We start from the raw sequence: 19,899 nt of genomic DNA, 5'->3' as shown, positions 1-19,899 counted from the left end.
ATATTTTGCCAATACATAAATGTACAGCTAAATGCATTCACATGAGCAGTCCCTTTAGCTATTTAACTTTTCATGACAGAGAATATTACTATATATGAATCTGATTGTCTCATTTACATGACTTTAGTCATGCTTTTTTGCACATATAAATACTGCGAAAGTCAATGCACCTTGTCAGAATGAAACAGAAGTGTAACACTTATCTTCTTGACTAAAATTTTCATAGTTGTGCTTGAATGTGTTTTCTTCATTAAGGCTACTTTTTAACTTCAAGGTCAAAACTTATGAGGTCCAAGTACCTAGTACCTAGTTATATTAGTTATTTAGCCTAACTGAAGATCTGCAAGCACTGTTTCTGGGAAATCCTTAATGATAGGAAATAATAGGGGCTTAGGTTTGGGTTTTGTGGGGTTTTTTTTGCTAACTTTTCAAAATCTATGTTACTTCCTATATCACCACTGTTGCTTTCAAACATGCCACAGTATGTGAATACAAATATATTTTCTGCCCTTGTTTACTGCTAAAAAAATTGGCAGCATGTTCAACATAGCTTTCTGTTTGCCTCTCTGTTTCAAGTTTGTTTTTCCTTGCTGCATAACATCTTGAATATTTGGTAATTAACTTGAAGATCTTTTCCCTGATTATGTCTCCTTCAATATTTGCAACATAAATTTCTTTAAGTCTAAGGGTGAAACCTAGGATTAAATTAAATTTAGTGTAGTGTGACAAGCCTTGCTGTCAGAGAATTTCAGAAAACTAAACATAAGTTAGCTAACTCTCAAGGCAGCAGATTGTGAGTGTATTTTAAACCTTAAGAATCTCAGACTTTATTAATCATCCTGGCAAATTTGTGGCTTTTAAGTGGGTTAGTGCCATTAGAACAAGCAAAGTTGCTACCGGAGCACCATTTTTTTGTTGTGGTTTTGCCAGTTAGGTAGTGTCAGCCAGAGAAACATAGTGCATTTTCTGCTCTTTAATTAAGTACTGTACTCACCAAGCATAACAATTGTGTGGAATCAGTATTCTTTTAGTTATTAGTTCAAATACCCTTCATGGATACAATTGCCTACCAGGAAGCTCCTGCTTCGTTCTGCTCTCTCAGACTGCAGACAAAGAGTTTGAGTGTGCCCTGTGATTCCTTGTTCTCCAGTTGCATAGATGGGAGCATGTTAGTGATCTTATACTGTTTATATGGCTGCCTTTTCTTCTCCAGGGATTCAGGTCCCTGGAGAAAGAAGGGCTGAGTGGCCCAAACCTCAAACTTCCCAGGACACAGAAATGGAAATATTGCCAGATGCTGTGGTTTAGAAATGGCTATCAACCTGTGTCTAAAGATGGTATTACATGGCTGACTGCACTAAAAGGTGTCAGTTTTGTAAGTCCACTCCCTAGAAGCACAGAAAAAGCACAAACCAAACAAATTTTATCACAAAGAATTACAGGTCATATACGTGCTTTTGAGTCACTTATATTACTCACTGAATATATATAGCTCCGTAACTTTTAATTTCATCACAGGCTTGTGATTTAGTGAATGAGTGATACCTTAATCATAACTCTTAGATTCCTCTACAGCCAACTTGGATACCTTGTATGTCACAGAGACTGTATACTTTCTTAAGCACACCACCTAGAACAATTAAAGTCAGTTAAGGTTTTCTCATTGGTCTTTAGTTGATGAGGAATTTATTTCATAGCTCTACCGACTGCATTGTCTGGATCAGAAGACAGGGCTATTGAGTCTAGGCAATTGGCACGTTCTGCTGTGTAGATGAAATAACAGCAGATATAGTTAAAGAAAGACTGAACTGGTCTTGGCTATTTGTTTCAGATTTTATGGACTACAATAACCAATTTGGTCATACTTCTTAAATATTTAAAGAAAGTGCTAGAATTTTATCTTTAGATTCATTTATCCTTCCCAAAATTCTGTCACCTAATTTGACTGTACCAATTGGAAAGACATCAAATCTTTCTAAAAGCTCCGATTTACAGAAGATATGCTACCATCTGTAATATGTTATATTTATGGATGTGCTGTTTCAGTAAATGCAGAATAGACTTCTAATCCATTCCAGCAAGTTCTAAACATTTGGTATTAAGTAATGTGAGAAAGCTTATTGAATATCAGTTGAGACTGATTTTGAGTAATATTGAAAATCGGTTGAGATTTTATTAAATATAAATTATTATTTTAACAAAATTCTTATATAAAGAGTGAAATAGGTGTGTGTAATATATAAAAACCCTAATTTCTATTATATTTTGGTTAAATAAGTAAAAGAATGTATAGACCATTACTTAAAATTATTTTAAGGATAAACTTGATAATATTTAAAATAAGTATCAGCCTAAGCTGATATAAATCAGCCTAAATATGCCAATTCTAGAGGACATGGTCGCAAACTGAGAGCCTAGTTCATTTGGATACTCACTGGAACTCCCTAGCCATTGAAAAGAAGAACCTATGCAATACTATGGTAACTTTTTCCCTCTAAGAAAAAGAAGACTCTTCAAAGGTGATGCCTTTAGTTATGCTTCATGAAAAGTATTAAAAGTATTAATAACATCTCATGTCTAAAATGCGTAAGCCCAGTGGTTATTCACAATAGTGTGAATTCATGTATGTTCTTTACGTGAGTGCTATTTTACATTTTCCTTGATACTTTTGCCTGGTTCAGACATGCTACCCTGGAAAAGAAATAGACTGATTTTGATTATTTTTCTGCATTTTAAAGCTGATCTAGTTTCTGCTGTTGTCAGAACTTAATAACTCTTTTTTTTTCTTTCTGTTCTTAAAAGTAAATATTTAAAATTTAAAACACCCTGATTTTATTCTCCTTAATTTCAGTCAAAAAAGATCCAAGCCCAGCTGAAAGAGCTTCGTTATGGGAAAAAGGATTTGATTTTTAAGGTAAGTTTTATTTCACTATATTTAGCTAAAGTATTAGAGTTAATATAGTATTGAAGTAATGTAGGAGTATGATAGCTGCCTTTATTACTGTAGTTCTGAGGAATCATTTCCTTCTCAAGATACCACAAAGAGCTCAAAGCACCAAAGACAGGCATAATACCGTAATGCAATTTCAGAAATATCATCTATTTTGGTTGGTTGGTGGTGGTTTTTTTTTTTTTTTTTTTGGAAACCCCTGTAACAGGGACAGTGCTTTTTATAAAATTACTTTTGCAAGGAATAAAAGATTCAAAGCCTCAGAAGTTGTCTTTGTTTTTAAATTGACAAAAGCAGTGGAAAGTATTTAGTTTATGTATGTCTGTGTTTACATGCTCACATAAAGCAATGTTCTAGTTTGCTGCTGGTGACCAAAATCTCTTGCCCTGTTCCATAGATTCTCTCATGCATTTCTAATCTTTCTAACTAAACAATATTTTACAGATTTTTTTTAATTTTTATTTTTAATTAGCAGTCCTCCAGGGCAATATCAATTATTGCTCAAGAAAGACACAGACCTGTTGGAGCGGGTCCAGAGGAGGGCTACAAAAATGATCAGAGGACTGGAGCACCTCTCCTATGAGTCCAGGCTGAGAGAGTTGGGGTTGTTCAGCCTGGAGAAGAGAAGGCTGCAGGGAGACCTTATTGCAACTTTTCAATACCTAAAGGGGGCTTATAAGAAAGATGAGGACAGACTTTTTAATAGGTCCTGTAGTGATAGGACAAGGGGTAATGTTTTTAAACCAAAAGAGTGTAGACTCAGACTAGATACAAGGAAGATATTTTTTTTTTATGCTGAGGGTGGTGAAACACTGGCACAGGTTGCCCAGAGAGGTGGTAGATGCCCCATCCCTGGAAACATTCAAGGTCAGGTTGGATGGGGCTCTGGGCAACCTTATCTAGTTGAAGATGTCCCTGGTCATTGCAGGGAGGTTGGACTAGATGACCTTTAAAGGGCCCTTCCAACCCAAACCATTCTATGATTGCCAGCACCTTAAAGCGAATTTTTGTGTTTGTGATAAACTTGAGCAATGGAATGTTCCTCAGGTCCCTGGATCCATATTTCTGCTATATGCTGAAACATCTTTATCAAAACTGAACCTTCTAGAAAAAAATTGTCTGTGGTTTATACAATCCAAATGAATAGTCAGTCTAGCTAGCATACTAAGAAAAAAAAAAAGGGGGGGGGGGTGGTGAGTGAGGGGGAGACAGGGAAAAAAAGGACAGAACATACAGACATTTTGCTGAAGTGCATCATGTCCTTGTTAACACAGAGAGAAGTTAATCCCTGTTAAAGAAGGGAGAGAGAGATTGAGGTCACCTGACTGGAGGCTGCTAATTGAGTAGTGCTTTTAATCCTGGCATAAAGGATGAAGATAAGTAGTCATCTTCAAAGTGACTAGAGCTAGAATTTCTTACAAAGCAATTCATCTCAATAAGAGGTCCAAATTGCCTTCTGGAAGTATTTAACTCTCTCTATTGTATGCATAGTACTGTAAAGATGGAATAAGGAAGGCCATTTAAAATACGTAGTGTGATTTGTGTGAATTCTTTTTTTTTTTTTTTTTTTTTTCTTTTTTACCCTGTTTTTTTCACACATGGGTTAATTCCAAGGTTTTTCAGGACCATTAATTTCTGGTCATCATAAGGCACAAAGCAAGGGAATAAGTTTAGAGATAAAACCTACACATATTATACATCTATGCAGTTAAATGTCAATACCAGCTAGGATTAACAAAAATAACAAATTCTTTCTTGAAATTCAGTTAAGCTATAATTGCTAGTTTGAACAGAGGAAAAAAAAATAGAGCTTCTAAACTTGCTTGAGTGCGAACGCTTGTTTTCTTTGGCTGAGGCAGAAGGATTGTTTGGTGCTACTGTCTACTTGTTGTTTTCATTATGCTAATTTGCAGTGACCCCGAAATTGGGTCTGAATTATGCAAGACTGTGTAGTAATGCTTAGCAAGGGAACACTCCTACTTGCTTTTTAGGGAAATTATTAACTAGTGTAATTAAAAACACTTTGAGAACTTTAGATGGATGTTAATGAATTGTGAAGTTGATTCCGAAGTACTGAGAACGGCACATGCAAATATCTGAAACATCTCTTGACTGTGTGCAGTTCTGTACATGTCTGCCTGACTTGCTAATTTGATATATCCTTCATGTGTAGTCATAAATATATTTTCAGGTTTATTTGGTGGTCTTTTTCCTGACTAAAGGAAATTTCAATTTCTGAAGAAAAGGGAACAGCAAACATGCTGTCCTCAAAAATAATCGTGTGAGATGTGGGAAAGGGTAGGTTGAGTGTGCTGTTTTGTGTGTGTTTCAAGTCTTAAGTAAGAAATACCGAATGGAGTAGAAGCCATTTTGTATAGAGTAGAAAGATTTTTAAATATCTCTGTCTGATCAGAGAGACACTGCTAGGTTTGGGCACGAACAGGTGGTGTTTCATCTCTAGTTGCTTTGAGTCTAGGAACTAAACAGATTTCATGTTATCAATGCTGTTGAGGCTGTTTTGTGAGACTGATTCTTTCTGATAAAAGATCAAAACAGTGGATGGATAGTCTTCTGGCAGCACAGAGCATGAATGGTGTGCGTGATAATCTCTGGGCTCCTAGTTACTGTCGCATTACAGTATTCTACCCTTTCCCCCTTCCACCATATTCCCACCTCATAAAGCCTTACATTTTCTGTATGCCTTACTGAGGACTTTAGGGAATTCTGTTCTCTGTATAGCTCTGAACGTTGCAAGCTTCTCCCAGCAGTTCACCAGAAGGATGTAAACTTCGTATTAGATTCCTAAAGGGCATGAGGGAATGCATCTGTCTGTGCCCATTGAACTCTTGCTTTCTGTGATGGAATTAGTTGTGAAGATCTATGTGAAGTAAGTAGGGTGTTTTTTTGTTTGTTTTTCTGTTCTGCATAATCAACATCGAGAAACTAGTTCTGAAATTGTGGTAACAATTAATGTCAGTGACTGTACTGACTAGAACTGGGGGGATTAAGTGGGAGAGGAAGATGAAGGGGAAGAAAAGACAGCTTTCTCCTTTAATACTCCAGTGAATTGGTAAATTGTGTCTACTTTTCACAGTATGTGACAGTAACTTAACAAGTGGTAGTAAATAGAACATGAGTTCATCCTATTTGGCGTGTATTTACTCTTCTAATGTTTTCAAAGTGTTTGGTAATCTAGCTGATTAATTATGTGGCTATGTGTATATATGTCTCTATTTTTCTGTCTCTGTGAGTGATATAATGCCATATGACTGTTAAGCAGTGAGAGTCATGGAAGTTAAGTGGTGCGCTCAAGGCTATAGAGGTGGTCAGTGCCTCTACTGAGATTAGGATTTGAGCTTCTGTCTCTTTGTCGGAGTTCAGTCCCTTAAGTTGTGCAGCGTAGTATCCTTAAAGAGCTGACAAAAGTTGACATTTGCTTTGTATTAAAATGAGAAAAATAAGGAATCATTAATAAAAATTTTTGCTTAAACTTCTTAATTTTATAGCTGCCTTTGTAAGAAGGTACTTACTAGTTCTGAATTAGTCTGCTTTTACTTACAATAATTTAATTATGGTCCTAAAACTCTGATTCAGTGAAGTACGCAAACTTAAACGCTTTGCTAAATTAAGTTCTATGTTTATTTCAGGCGTTCATAACCACTTGTTTTCAAATTACTCCTCCTTCGTTAACTGAGTTCCCATCATTTGGCTATACTGTCCTAGAAGTCGTCACATGTTTTAGTAAATTAAAAAAGAATTAAAAATAATTTGGTTTTTTATTCATGAAATGCAAACATATGTTTGAGTCTGAAGAAAAGTAAACCCAGCAAGAGCTTTCACTATCAGTTTATACAAGTATCTTGTATTTTTGAAATTATCGTTCTTTTAAATGTAAAAGTTGAGAATGGTTCACTCTTATGACTTGAGTATATCCTTGTTTGCTGTTTTTGTGATGAATTTCTAAGGATTCTGCTTCAGAGTTGCAGAATTATGAATTTCATCTATTGCTTTATCTATTTTCCCTTTTGTCATTTAAATTCTGAGACAAAATATTTTGATAGACAGTCCTAAAAAGCTTGAATGTGAGCGACAGTTAACTAACCTTAGCCTACTAATGTACTTAATCTTTGTTCCATAGTAGAATTTAAATTTAAATAAGCAAATAAATAGCATCTACCTTGCAACAAACCAGGTAATTGCTAATAAGTATTCTGCTTGTAGTCTTATCATGAGCAGGATGGTTTATAATTACGCACCTTCCTCTGAAGAGCAAACCACGTTTGCTCCAGTTGGGTACATGGTTGGGGCCAGTTCCTGAAGCACAGCTCTCAAGGCTGTGAGCTATTTATACTGGTGAAGTGCTTGCCTGTGGCCCTGGGAGGTCCTTAGACTTCTTCACATGTTTAGAGCCACCAGGTGCTTGCTTATAGGAATCTTACTCCCAAAGCCTGACAACCTCTGCTGCTCCTCACAGCAGTCTAGCTTGTTTTTGTGGTGGTACTCTTGAACCCACATGTTTCTGTGAACTGTGGTATCACAAATTAAGACCAGGATTGCCACTTGCCTTCAGTTCTTTTTTTATGGTCCTAAATAGTGTTTCAGGTACTGAGCGTTCAGTACCTCGGAAGGACTATTCCATATCACACCAGTATCTCCAATTTACGCTTGTCTTATAACCACTTACACAGGCTTAAAAGAGAAAGAGAAGGCAGATTACAAATAATGGTTTTTTTTTTCTTCCAAAGCCTTGTTTCAAGAAAGTATTTTTTTCTGGGAAACACCTGAATTGACTTTATTTATAAGGGGCAAAGGATGTGTTTTAAAGACTTACCTAACTAGACCTATAAAGGTCTGACTTTTATAGTCAAAACCATTTTCCAAATTCCTTGAAACACAGTTCCACACCAATCAATTAATTGGATTAAATTTAATTTAATAAATTAAAAAATTAGGATGTGTGAAAGTAATTTTATACCATGCACTTGATACGGTAAACAGAGTCAAAGAAAAGCAAAATGATGTAAAATTGTTTTCACATCATATTGACTGGGTATGGTAAATATTTATACCATTCCTCCCTCTGAAGTAAAATTGATGCCACCATATGTGTTTTGCTCCTTATTAGAACTAGTTAATTACATGCCATGGTAAACCTATTTTCCAGAGTTGCAAAGTATTTATTTCTGTAATGCAGAATATGAGATTCTGCATTCCCTACAGAGAAAGAGGTGAAATGATTAGAGAAAAACAAACAAAAGACCCCCACAAAACCACCAAAGGACCCGATTTAGCAGAGAACTTTTGCTACACATTAAAATATAAATTACCTTGTTGCCTGGGCTTGAAATAATTGATTACATAATTTTAAATCTTTGATAACCTTTTACAAAAGTGTGCTTGCACATGTGTGAAGATGCAAATGTTTTGGGTTTTTCCAATACAATTCTTCTAACTGTTCGTATGCAGTTGGTGGTCAGGCTTGACCCAAATCCAGCCATTTCATAAGTGTACATTCACTTCACCCATGATTTGCACCTGCTTGTATTAAAATTTTTATCAACTGCAGAAATCAGCTGACCCTTGTATGTTTGAAAAATGAGTCCATTTAACACATTTTAAGGGGTTCTTCATTTTGTTCAAAGTACCATAAAATACCTGCAGAGAGCTTTCCTGAAAAGTAGCAGTTTTCCTTAAACTGTATTTATACATGGATATTTTTTTTTAGCACAAAAAGAATGCTCTTATCTTTGTTGTTGTTTTTACATTGCCCTGTAATGCTAAATGTAACTTCTGTTGCTCAGTGTTAAAAGGAGACGATAAGAGAAAACTGAGGATGGTTTCCTGTGGGCCTGTCATATCAACTTCCCTGAGAGAGTACGTCAACTCTCTTTCAGACAGGATCTCTACCCTGTAGTGTGTTTATTCATCCAATGTGTTTCCTCAGCATCTGGATCTTCTGCAGTCTCCCTTGGGAGATTTAGCAATGCTCCTTAGGAAAAACAAGACAACAAAAAAAAGCTGTTATAAACTATCAGTTATTAACATAAATGTAATGCAAAATATTAGCGATTTTTTTTTTTTTTTTGGCAGAGATTTTCAACCAGTGACTTTATTAGGGATAAGAAGGTCTGTAAGCTACAGGTTGACTTCATGTTGCATAACAACTGAACAGAGTCTGGAAGAGGAGACTTGCTGGTTGTTATGCATTTAATGTAAAGCATTTTTAAGGATACTATTTTCAGAGGATAACTATTAAAGACTTCAGATAAGAAAATTTCTCTAAAACGTTTCCCTGGACTTTGCCAGAAATGACACAATGAATTAAAGTAGCAAAACGAACCTCCTTTTAGCTATATTTTTATTTATTTTATGATGTTTTCTTTTTGATAAATTTAATCTCACTGGTCTAGTGTGGCTTCAATATTTTTCTTTTATGATTTTATTAGAAAAAAAGAGGTTCTTTTTCTTTGGATTCAGTTTATTTTGTTCTATAAGCCTTTGCTTTTCTTACAAAGAATGAAGATGAAGTGAAAAGTGCCCACAATACAAGCAGAGTCTGATAGATGATGAAAAGTCTGAAGATATTCTTATGGACTTTCCCTTTTAAATACATGAATAAGAAAGGTTACTTCCTGTTTACTGAGATAAAAAAAATCCTTATACATACGTGGCAATCTGGTTCGGTTTTGGCAAAAGCTATTTTCTAAGGAAAATAGAAATGAGGCCTGCATGGATCAACAAGGAGTTCCTGGACAAACTCAAACAGAAAAGGAAGCCTTCAGAGGCTGGAAGGAGGGATGTGTAGCCTGGGAGGAATATAGAGAAAATGTGCAAGTAGCCAGGGATCGGGTTAGGAAAGCTGAAGTCCAAATAGAGTCAAATCTGGCCAGGGACATCAAGGGCAACAAGAAAAACTTCTATAGGTATGTCAGTGACAAAAGGAAGACTAGGGAAAATGGAGGTGCTCTCTGGAAGGAAATGGGAAACCTGGTCACCTGGGATGTGGACAAGGCTGAGGTACTTAACGACGTTTTTGCCTCAGTCTTCACCGGGAACCACCCACGTCACAGAAGGCAAAGACAGGAACTGGTAGAATGAGGTACTGCCCAGTGACTGGGTTTGAGACCATCTGAGGAACCCGAAGGTGCACAAATCTACGGGACATGATGAGATTTATTGGCGAGTCCTGAAGGAATTGGCAGATGAAGTTGCCAAACCACTATCCATCATATTTGAGAAGTCGTGGAAGTCTGGTAAAGTTCCGCCAACTGGAAAGGGGGAAACGTAATGCTCATTTTTAAAAGGGCAAAAATGGAGAGCTGAGGACTACAGGCTGGTCAGTCTCAGCTCTGTGCCTGGCAAGACCCTGCAGCAGATCCTCCTGGAAACTATACCAAGGCACATGGAAAATAAGGAGGTGATCGGTGACAGCCAGCATGGCTTCATTAAAGGCAAATCGTGCCTGATAAATTTGGTGGTCTTCTACAATGGTGTTACGGTGTTGGTGGATAAGGAAAGAGCAACAGATGTCATCTACCTGGACTTGTGCAAAGCATTTGACACTGTCCCTCAAACGGACACTGAGTCTAGCTGGGCATTTCACTCATGCTGAGCAGAGCAAAAGAATTTTTGTCGTCTGTACCCAAGTGTTCTTTGCCTTTTCTACAGAAAACATAACACATTCAGTGGTGATATCATCTCGAGTCATTCATCCCTACTGTTCTCTATTCTATTTCTATTCTATTCTCTTTCTCTTTCTATTTCTATTTCTATTCTCTATTTGTTTTATTGATTATTCTTGTCTGTATTTAGCATCTTATATTTGTCTTTGGTGAATGTCATCCTATTTTTCCAGTTTGTCAGGATAAATTTAGATATAACCCCTCTTCTATGACACACAGAGTTCTGGTTTGATGTCACCAGAATATTTAATGAGTATATGTCTGGTTCACTGTTTAGTTCATGAATGATACATATACCTAATAAAACTCTATCCCCTAGAGAATGTAGTCTGATTATTCTTTTCAGTACTTTTCCAAAAGGTGGATATTGTACTAAAGGATCTAAAAGTCATGACCTCTTCAATTTCTCTCTTTCTGAAGGTGGGTGTCACGCATATTCTTTTTCAGTCTTCAGGTTTTTCATCCACTCTGCTGAGTCTATAAGAACTGAGATCGTAGAACCTAATACCACTTCCTAAAGTAATAAAAGTGATGATGCATAAACGTGACTAATAGAAAGCAATCAGGTGAAAACTCTTATCAATCTGTAATTGGACAGAGTTGTATTAGAGAGAAAATTGATCATTTGTCTAAAACAATTTGTCTAAAAATTTAGAACTACATCTAAAATAAGAGCTCTGTGTACCATAGCATTTAAATTTGGCTGAAAAAGGGGTGGAGGTGGTAGTGGAAATAAATCATTCATCACCCCCCCCCCAAAAAAAAATTTAAAATAATTTGGGGAAGGAAGGCTTAAATAATACTTTGCATCAAAGATATCATGTGGAATTTGCCCTGATCTGGAGAGATGAGCTCAGTACTATTATTTTGACTAATTATTTCAAAGTATGATTTGTTCTTTTGTAGAAAAGGTCCTTTGAGTGTAGGAGATAGCATCATGGCTGCAAGTATTGCAAAATGGTTTTCTTCATCTTCAGGTCAGGAATTATAATCTTTGTGCTAATATTACTAAATATTTGTGAGTAATAGATGACGTGATTTGGTGGTTATACATGCAGATCAGCCTGTCTACAAGCCCAGAGCTTATGGAGTGGTTTGCATTTCATGCTCTGGTTCCATTTGTATACATTGATTTGTGCAAAGCCAGATAGAAAGATTGATGATAGTTTTCTTTCAAAGCATTTTCAATACGAGGTAATTCCAAAATCAGTGAAGTTATATGTTTAATAGCTTAATGCTCTTTCACAGAAGTTGCAGTATCCAGTGATGTATGACAGCCGGGAGCACGTTGCTAAGGAGAGCTGAAGTTTCATGTTGCAATGTGATAATGTACAGTTATTACTTTGACTTGCTTGAAAATAGTATTTTCTTCAAGGAGTATGCTTGTTTGTCGTAAGTCATCAGGATAGCAGAAAGAAAATTTTAAGTACTCAAAGCAATTGCGTTGATGGCTGAGGGAATGGAAGCATGGTGTAGATTTTATTCATGTTTGAAGTTGTTATGTGAAGGTTATTCTATTTAGCTATGGATTTCTAGAATACAGTAATTTTACAGAATTGAATTTTTGCTATTTTGAGAATAATAGAATTGAATATAAATTTTTTGCCGTTTTTTTTTTGCTGAAGAATCTGGCAAGTTGCATCCTGAGGTGGATGACTGATGGGCTAGGCTGTGCAGGGTTTTATGGGTTAATGTCACGAGTGAGGATTAATGTTTTCTTTGAGATCTTAGATAGGAGATGGTGGGGTATTCCTTGCAGTATTTCTACTCTGTAGTATAATGAATGTTGTACTTCATGTTTTAGGATCCCTATAGCTCTTCCTGTCTGTGGTAGTTCAGTCTTAGAAGCTGCTGGATTATTTTCTTTTTCTTTGCAAGTGAGAAGGCTTATGGTGTTTGGGGTTTTTTTTTTTCTGTTTTTATAATGCTTTTATGGATTATTCACTTTGGAACACTTTGGTTTGTGTTCTTTTTCTTGATCAAGTGAGTATGTACACTTTTAGATATGTAGTTGGATGTTGCCCACTGTTGGCTGTATTATTTTGGGTTTTGGGTTATCAGTTATTTGTGATTGGATCTGGCTCCTTATTGGATGTAGAAAAATGCTTTAAGACAGGATAATATTGAGTTGTTTTTTCTCAGAAGCTGAGGCTCCTGGGAGAGACAGGAAATTGATATTTGCTTCGTTGATTTTTGTGAAATATATTAGGGCAATTGCATAAATATCTGTCATTGATGTTTGGGTGGTAAAAGATAGCACTTTTCAGACAGCTACTTGTTGACATAACAAAGGTTAGGGACCATTTCCTCATTTTCTATTACATCTTCTTTTATCACTGTATGGTGAGCGAGTAGTTTTTGTTTTCAAGAAGCATAAGATATATTGGTTTTAATTCTATTTCTTTTGTAGTAGTTTTTTCTTTTTTTCTGAGTAGTGGTACAGTGTATTTTCACAACATGGACAAAAGTGTATGTAGAAAGTCTTATCTAGATTACATATGTGTTGCTTAGAAAGTAGGTGTCACCATTTACCTTGGCATGTTCTTGCTGATGCATATTTTCCATTTCAAACGCCATATTTTAGCATTTTGTATATTGTTTCTATGATGTTATAATCATTAGCAATGTGTTAATGTTAGCACATTATGTTAGCAACTCAGGAAGGGCCCAAATATTTAGACAGAATTGGCTGCTGAAAAATACTTACAAGCTATTTGCAGATATGGGAATTTTTTTAATATAAAGAGATAAGTGACGTACAAGAAGGTGGAGGGATGTCATCATATATGTATTTCCCAGAAAGGACATTGAATTATGTATTAACATAATTCATTGATGTCCTCATTGAAACAAATCTCCTTCTACTATTCTATTTTTTTAATGCTTTCATGCGGTTTTGGAAATCAGATTTGCAAACTGTGGGTATCATGTCAGTACTTAATAATTCAGGTCTATTAGTTTATTGTCAGTACATTTTTTTTACAACACAGTTATGATCAGGAAAATTGTTGTAACTTTTTAAATGAACTGAAAAATCCAATTTTAAAAGATGCTATGTGGCCCTGAGGATGTGGCCTTAAAGATGTGAACTTGCATTAGGAGGTAGTGCAGTCTTAAATAGCTAGCCTGAGTTACTGCGTGAGACAAGGCTAGTCGATAGCCAGCATGAGACAAGGTTACTGAAATCTAGCAGCAGCAGCTCCACGTTCAACTGGCAGCGTACAGCTATTCAATCAACTTACAGACCTGGTCCAGCTCCCGCTAAAATGAGGAGAGGTTTGCTATTGATATCAAATTGAAATTGATTGGGACTTTGACTGACATTTTCCAAATGGTTTAATTATAATAATGATTTGGAGTGTGCCCGGTAGGATTGAAAAATTTAGAAACATTGTCACGTAAAGTATTGAAAAATTCCAAACTGCCCAAAGATCAGAGAAAAAAATAGGACAGAGAAAGACACATAAGAAGCTGAAAGATGAGTCAAAGCTTCATCTTGTGTAAACATATAGCAGGAGAAAGAGGGAATGTTTTCTATGAAAACAATGGACCTGAATCCATGTGTGCTATATGGCAAAAGGGGGGAAGATGATGTATGACTAATGCTGAAGCCAGAAGTACGCTTTGAGAGCAGCTGTTTTGGCACAATCATTTTTCTTCAAAGTTTATCTTCTGCAGTGGTAGGTGCTGTAGAAATCACCATGAAAAATGTCTTTTTCTGAAATATTAGAACCGAAGACATGTCATGCTGAGGGTATCAGGACATGATGTGCTGCCAGCCTCTGTGCAGTAACGGAGGGAATGGTCAGACACAAACATGACAAATTGTGAAATTGAGGAGCAGCCACCTGCCACGATGTCCACACGTGTTGGCTTTCCCTGGAACTGGAGAGGCTGGAGGAGCAGCCGAGGTGGTGCCTTGGGCACCAGGTCCTTGGTGGCACCTGGCACGGGTTGAAATCCAGAACCAGCCGCTCTCCTGGCCCTGGGGCTCCTCGACGAACCATGCTGTGGGGTGACCCCTTGGGAGATCACCCGGGTCTGGGCAATCAGCATCTGGAGCGCACTGATGTGTAGGTCTTAAATTGGATGTGCTTCCTAGCAGAGGGAATTTTGAATACCTCAGCATTTGTTCCAAATCAGACAGAAATAAAAATTAATTGAGAGGATCATTCTTCAGTATTTAGTCTCCCCCTTGCTTGATTCTGTTTTCTGGGAATTGCTGGCAGCAAATTCAGAGCCATCTATGATCTGCAGCATGAAGTTCTCAAAATAAATACAATAAATCTAATCTGTATTTTGGGGAGGGTTTTTTAAATTTCTGTATGACTCATTGTTGGCTGATTTGGATGCACTTTGCAATAATTAATGAATACTGTATGTGTTGGATATTTTAGACTTTATTCATTAGCTGAATACGAGGTAATGTTTTTGAAATTGAAAGTTTTGAGAGAGTTATTTCTTGACAAACACTTTTAAGTTAAGTGATATTCCCAGAAATACAAATTCAGTTTTCTTTGTTTTGTATTTTCCTGGCTGAATTATACTCTTGAATGGAATGGTCAAATCTTAGAAAGAAGCCCCAAAACAAAAAAAAACCCAACCTGATGCTTTGGGCAAGATGTGAACTAATCCTCTCTCAAGAAAAGAGGTAGTAAATGTTTCCAGTGCAGTCCTGATAGAGGTGTAGAGCACGCTGGTATGCCCCAAATGAATTTTAAAATGCTTACCCCCCTCCGTGCTTGTTCTCTTACTGCTAAAATAAGCAATACAACTGTTTAAAGAAGACTGACTCAGAAAAGAAAGAGCAGCAGGTTGTTGTAATCATGGGGATCAGTTATCCATGGGGCGTAACAACTGGTGCTAAACCCAAAGTGCTCTGGCCTGAACTGAGGGGAGGAAAATCCCCTCCAGGAGATAAAAAGGCAAACCAGGCATGAAGGTGGGTGACGTGGCTCTTCTCTACATGAGCATCCTCTGAGCCTGTTTCTGCAGAGAAACAGTTATTTTCCTTTAGTTTAGAGGTTGCGTACTTTACTAAAACCCTAGCAAACTGCTATTTTGCTTTTATTGCAATTAGTTTTATGTGAAGGAAAAGGACGAGGGTTGGGGAAGAAAAAGGGAAATTTCAGCTAATAAAGCACAAAGGTCTTATTTCCATTTTTTTTAAATGTGCATCCAGAGTAGTCACAAACAAGAGATAAAAGCATTCTGGAAGTAATGAACATTAAGAAAATGCACAAGCTGTGACTCTTTGCAGAAATTATGTTTTTAACTGACTTTTCTTCTTGTTGGAAGTGCTTGAAATAAAATTCAGATGTTGCTGAAAGTCTGGGTTTTGCTACACAACTGATTAAATGGAATACCTGCCAAAAAGTGTTATCCTCAGTTACATTTAACACCTTGTGCTACAGAACACAGTATAATTTAAAAGCACAAGCCTCTGTTTTCTAAGATATAAAAAATGCTTGGAGAATAAACACAGTAGAATTCTGTTTACCAGATAATTTATTCAATTTTCAGGTTAAATGGTTTCTAATTAAAAAGTTGTCCATGTTAAAAAAAAAATAGTCAACTATAAAATAAAAAGTTGTATAGTAAATATTTTATCTTTTCTCCTTAAACATTCGTTTAAGGCCTTTGGGGGGAGGAAATGGAGTTCAGAATGTCCAATCTACACGTGATTAAATATCACTTAGTCAATCATGTTCTCTAATTAAGCAGTATGTGTGATAATTTTGTCCTCAATAAACAACAATCCTTGGTATGAAATACAATACATCCTTAAAAGTTTTGTAATAACCAACTAAAATCCCAATTTATCATGTCTTGAAGTGAAGAAAACCTGGTCATGACTATGTTTATCTCTGCACGTGTGAGTAATCCTTCTAACATGAAGCCATACCCTAGCCTTTTCTGGGAAAAAAAAAAAAAAAAAAAAGCCCAACAACAAATTTTGAAATTTTGTATAAGGAAAAGAAAGGGAATGGAGTATTTTTTTTTTTTCCCCTGAGTATTTTCAACAGTTACAAAATAAATAAAAAAACTTAACAACCATGCAAAAACTACACCACCACTATCACTATATACTTTATATTCCACATTGATGTACTGTATAAATTTTCTGGGAAAGAAATGCTAAAAAGCCTTTGAAAAAAACATTTTTTACCTGCGCTAAGAAGCATGCAGTATTTGTAATAGCTGTACAGCTGCGTCGCTCACCTGACCTGAACCTTAACCCTTAATTATTCTGGGAGTGGAATTCATGTCCCACTATTAACGTGGAATAGATCTGGGATCAAATAAGACTGAAATGTGAAGGTGGGCACCGCTCCTTCTGACCCACACAGCACACTTAGTGTTTGATCGTACTAAAGGATCCTGTTCCTGGGACTTCTCTGAAAGAAATAGGATTTTTTTTTCAACAAGTCATTGTGGTTTGGGGTTTGTTAAATTGTACACAGAAACAGGATCACAGCCTGATTTTGCTGATTTTGTACCTTCAGGAAAAAAATCTAGTAACTCGCCTCATGGGTGAGAAGCTTTAGGGTTTTTATCTGACTCCTGAGAAGAAATGGGAGGACTTGGAGGAGGCAAAGCCTATAGACTAGCAGGTTTGGGAAGAAAGTTCAGCTCTACCTTTTCAGGGTAAAATACCAACAAGAACACTTAAAGGAACTGTATTTGGAACTTGTTTGTAAAGTACCATGTTGTTATGATCAATGCATAATCCCACAGTAATTTATGCATTGTATTTACATGGGTATAATTTTTTACAACAAACAAAAGTTAGAACTTCCCCAAAGGTACATGAAAGAGCACTAGTGAATGTTTTTTTCCTTCTAACATGACTAAGGAAGTGTAGAAGTGTAAAGCTTCCAGCCACTGTTTTTCAGATTACAAAACTTTTCTCTCACCCCCCTGTTTTGTTGCTTTTGTGTGACTTTGAGAAACAAGAACATTTCGATTACCTATATTATGTTGATTTGATATTTATAAATTCTTGAACATTCAAAATCATTATCCCAAAAGCATATAAGAAATTGCCGCCTTTTTTTTTTTTTTTTTGTTACATGCAGAAATTATCTCTGGTCTGAATCACTCATTATAAAAAAAAAATCTATGTCAGTATGGATTTCTCTCTGGATGTCTCTCTACTTGAAATCAGACTAGTCTTCTCTTTTTGCTTTTTGTATTTATGACTGGGAAAACTTCAATATGGGCATTTTGTGTAATGTAATTCACAATAAAGGTAAGTACAGTCATTTCAGTGAGTTAGAAAAGTGTACTTCACTGACAGTAATGGCTCAGTGCAGCCTTTCGGAGGATGAAAAAATTATTTATCTCACTGTTTCCTCTGTAAGACCTGATCCTACAAGAATGCCTAAGAGAAACTTAATATTTTTAAGTTTTTCCAGGCTATGCTTTTTAAAGATACTTTACTCCTTATGAGAATTGGGCTTGTGTAGTCGTACTGGTATTTTGTCCTTTTTCTTTGTCCACATTAATTGAACTGAGGTCCCTAAAAAACTTATACATTAAAACAGCAGTGAATCTATTGCAATATGAATTAGCCTTGTTAGAAAAAAAAATCAGAAAAATATGATTATGCTGCAGTTTTTGGATAAATGTCACTACTTTCCAGTGAGTGGTTCATCAAAAATGCATTTTTACTGCCAGGATTTTATTCTCACTTGATGTCAATTGTATCTATATCATTGGCCTATGGGCTTAGTAATCTGTGAAATAAAATAAATCTACATTAAAGTTACAGAAAAAGTTAGTCCATCAAAATATAACAATATCACCAACAATAAGAGTAAGATTTGGTAAATGCTGCATTCTGAAAGACTTTACGAATACACGTGAGCCTGTCCTTGGGAAGAATACCTTTTCACCATAAACTGATGGTGAGCAATGCTATGACAATATGTTAGATTAATTAATTTTTTCTAGTGGAAGACAGCAATTAAAGAAATTAAATGCTTTTCCTCCAACTTGATTTTTGAGATGGCTGCAGTTTCGTTGAGTACAATGTATTATACAGCAGCAGACATTTCCCTGCAACGAAAGAGGCAGCAGTCACCTGTAACCACCGTTACCTGCTTCTTATCAACAACCTGAATTTTCAGATACCTACACAACGTGTGTGTGGAAGAAAACCTAACATCCTAAAATTCACAGTTTTAGCTCTGCTATTTCACTGATTTAAATGGTAACACAGATGGTTCGCAGAATGGAGAAGTTGCCTAGTTGTCTGGCCCAGACCATGCAGCAATCCATCATCTTCCATGTGATTCTAATCCTTTAGCAATGCATATCATTGGAGATGCTATCCTGGCCTCTCATTTATCGTGTAAATGTTATTTTGCATAATGTCCTTTTTAATGGCAATTCAAATTATTTAATTATATATACACTGGTTTTTCAAATCTGGGTTCTCATTAATTAAAAACGTATATATTTATATAACTGTACTGTAAAAATAGTTTAATAAGTAATAATTAAAATGTTAACAATGAGAGAAAATACTTGGTCTAGTTCTAGTATCGAATGAAAACTGTCTCTGTGTCAGATAAAGCCAAGTTTAATGTTCAGTCTTTCAAACATTGACTGGGACCATGTTTATGGTGAGTGATATTATGTACTATATTTAGTAACAGATGCAAAAGTTAATAAACTCTAGAAAAATTCTGGTATGCTAGTAAGTTTTTTCTCTAAAAAGCCAGTGATAGTTGGAGTTAAATTTTGCAAATTCAATGAAATTGAAGGTTTCTTTCCATATAGGATGCTTTGTTGCCAGACTGAGGGAACCACACCAGTGATCTGATCTGTCTTGTGTGAGTGATAGTGACTGGAATCAGGTGTAGGAAATGTGATGCAGTGGAAATTAGGGTTTGCAGTCACAAGAGACTTCCCATCATCTGAGCAAACAGTTGGCTTCTGCTTTGAAGCAAGATTGGCTAATCATACGTGGTTTTGACTAATGAAACTGTAGCTGCTGTGATAAATCTGCAGATAAATACCTAATCCTGTTTTAAAATGTGACTAAGTAGCTCTTTACATGAGCAGGGAACTGAAAATGCCAGGCTTTTGTCTTTTATCAACCCATGCCTAACGCTAATAGTCGTTTGATGTCTAATGCTAATAAACACCACTTGGGGTATCTGCTGAGGACTATAGGCTTATTTAAGTTCATACACATCAGTTATGCTGTGTGCTGCGCGTGCCGTCATTGCCCCAACACAGAGACCAAGTTAACCATGT

The 19,899-nt window shown here is 36.2% G+C and overlaps 1 protein-coding gene across 1 annotated transcript in view; it reads left to right on the top strand.

Annotated features, from left to right (window-relative positions):
• LUZP2 (leucine zipper protein 2) overlaps positions 1–19,899 on the top strand; it is a 200,778-nt gene that overhangs the window by 132,932 nt on the left and 47,947 nt on the right. The window contains exon 7 of the mRNA XM_074148768.1: positions 2,852–2,914. Coding sequence (XP_074004869.1) covers positions 2,852–2,914 — 63 coding nt within the window. The remainder of the gene's footprint in view (positions 1–2,851; positions 2,915–19,899) is intronic.

This window comes from Numenius arquata, chromosome 6, assembly GCF_964106895.1.
Source record: "Numenius arquata chromosome 6, bNumArq3.hap1.1, whole genome shotgun sequence".
Lineage (NCBI taxonomy): Eukaryota > Metazoa > Chordata > Aves > Charadriiformes > Scolopacidae > Numenius > Numenius arquata.
The sequence above is the reverse complement of the archived record's forward strand: the minus strand, read 5'-3'. Positions and strand labels throughout refer to the sequence as shown.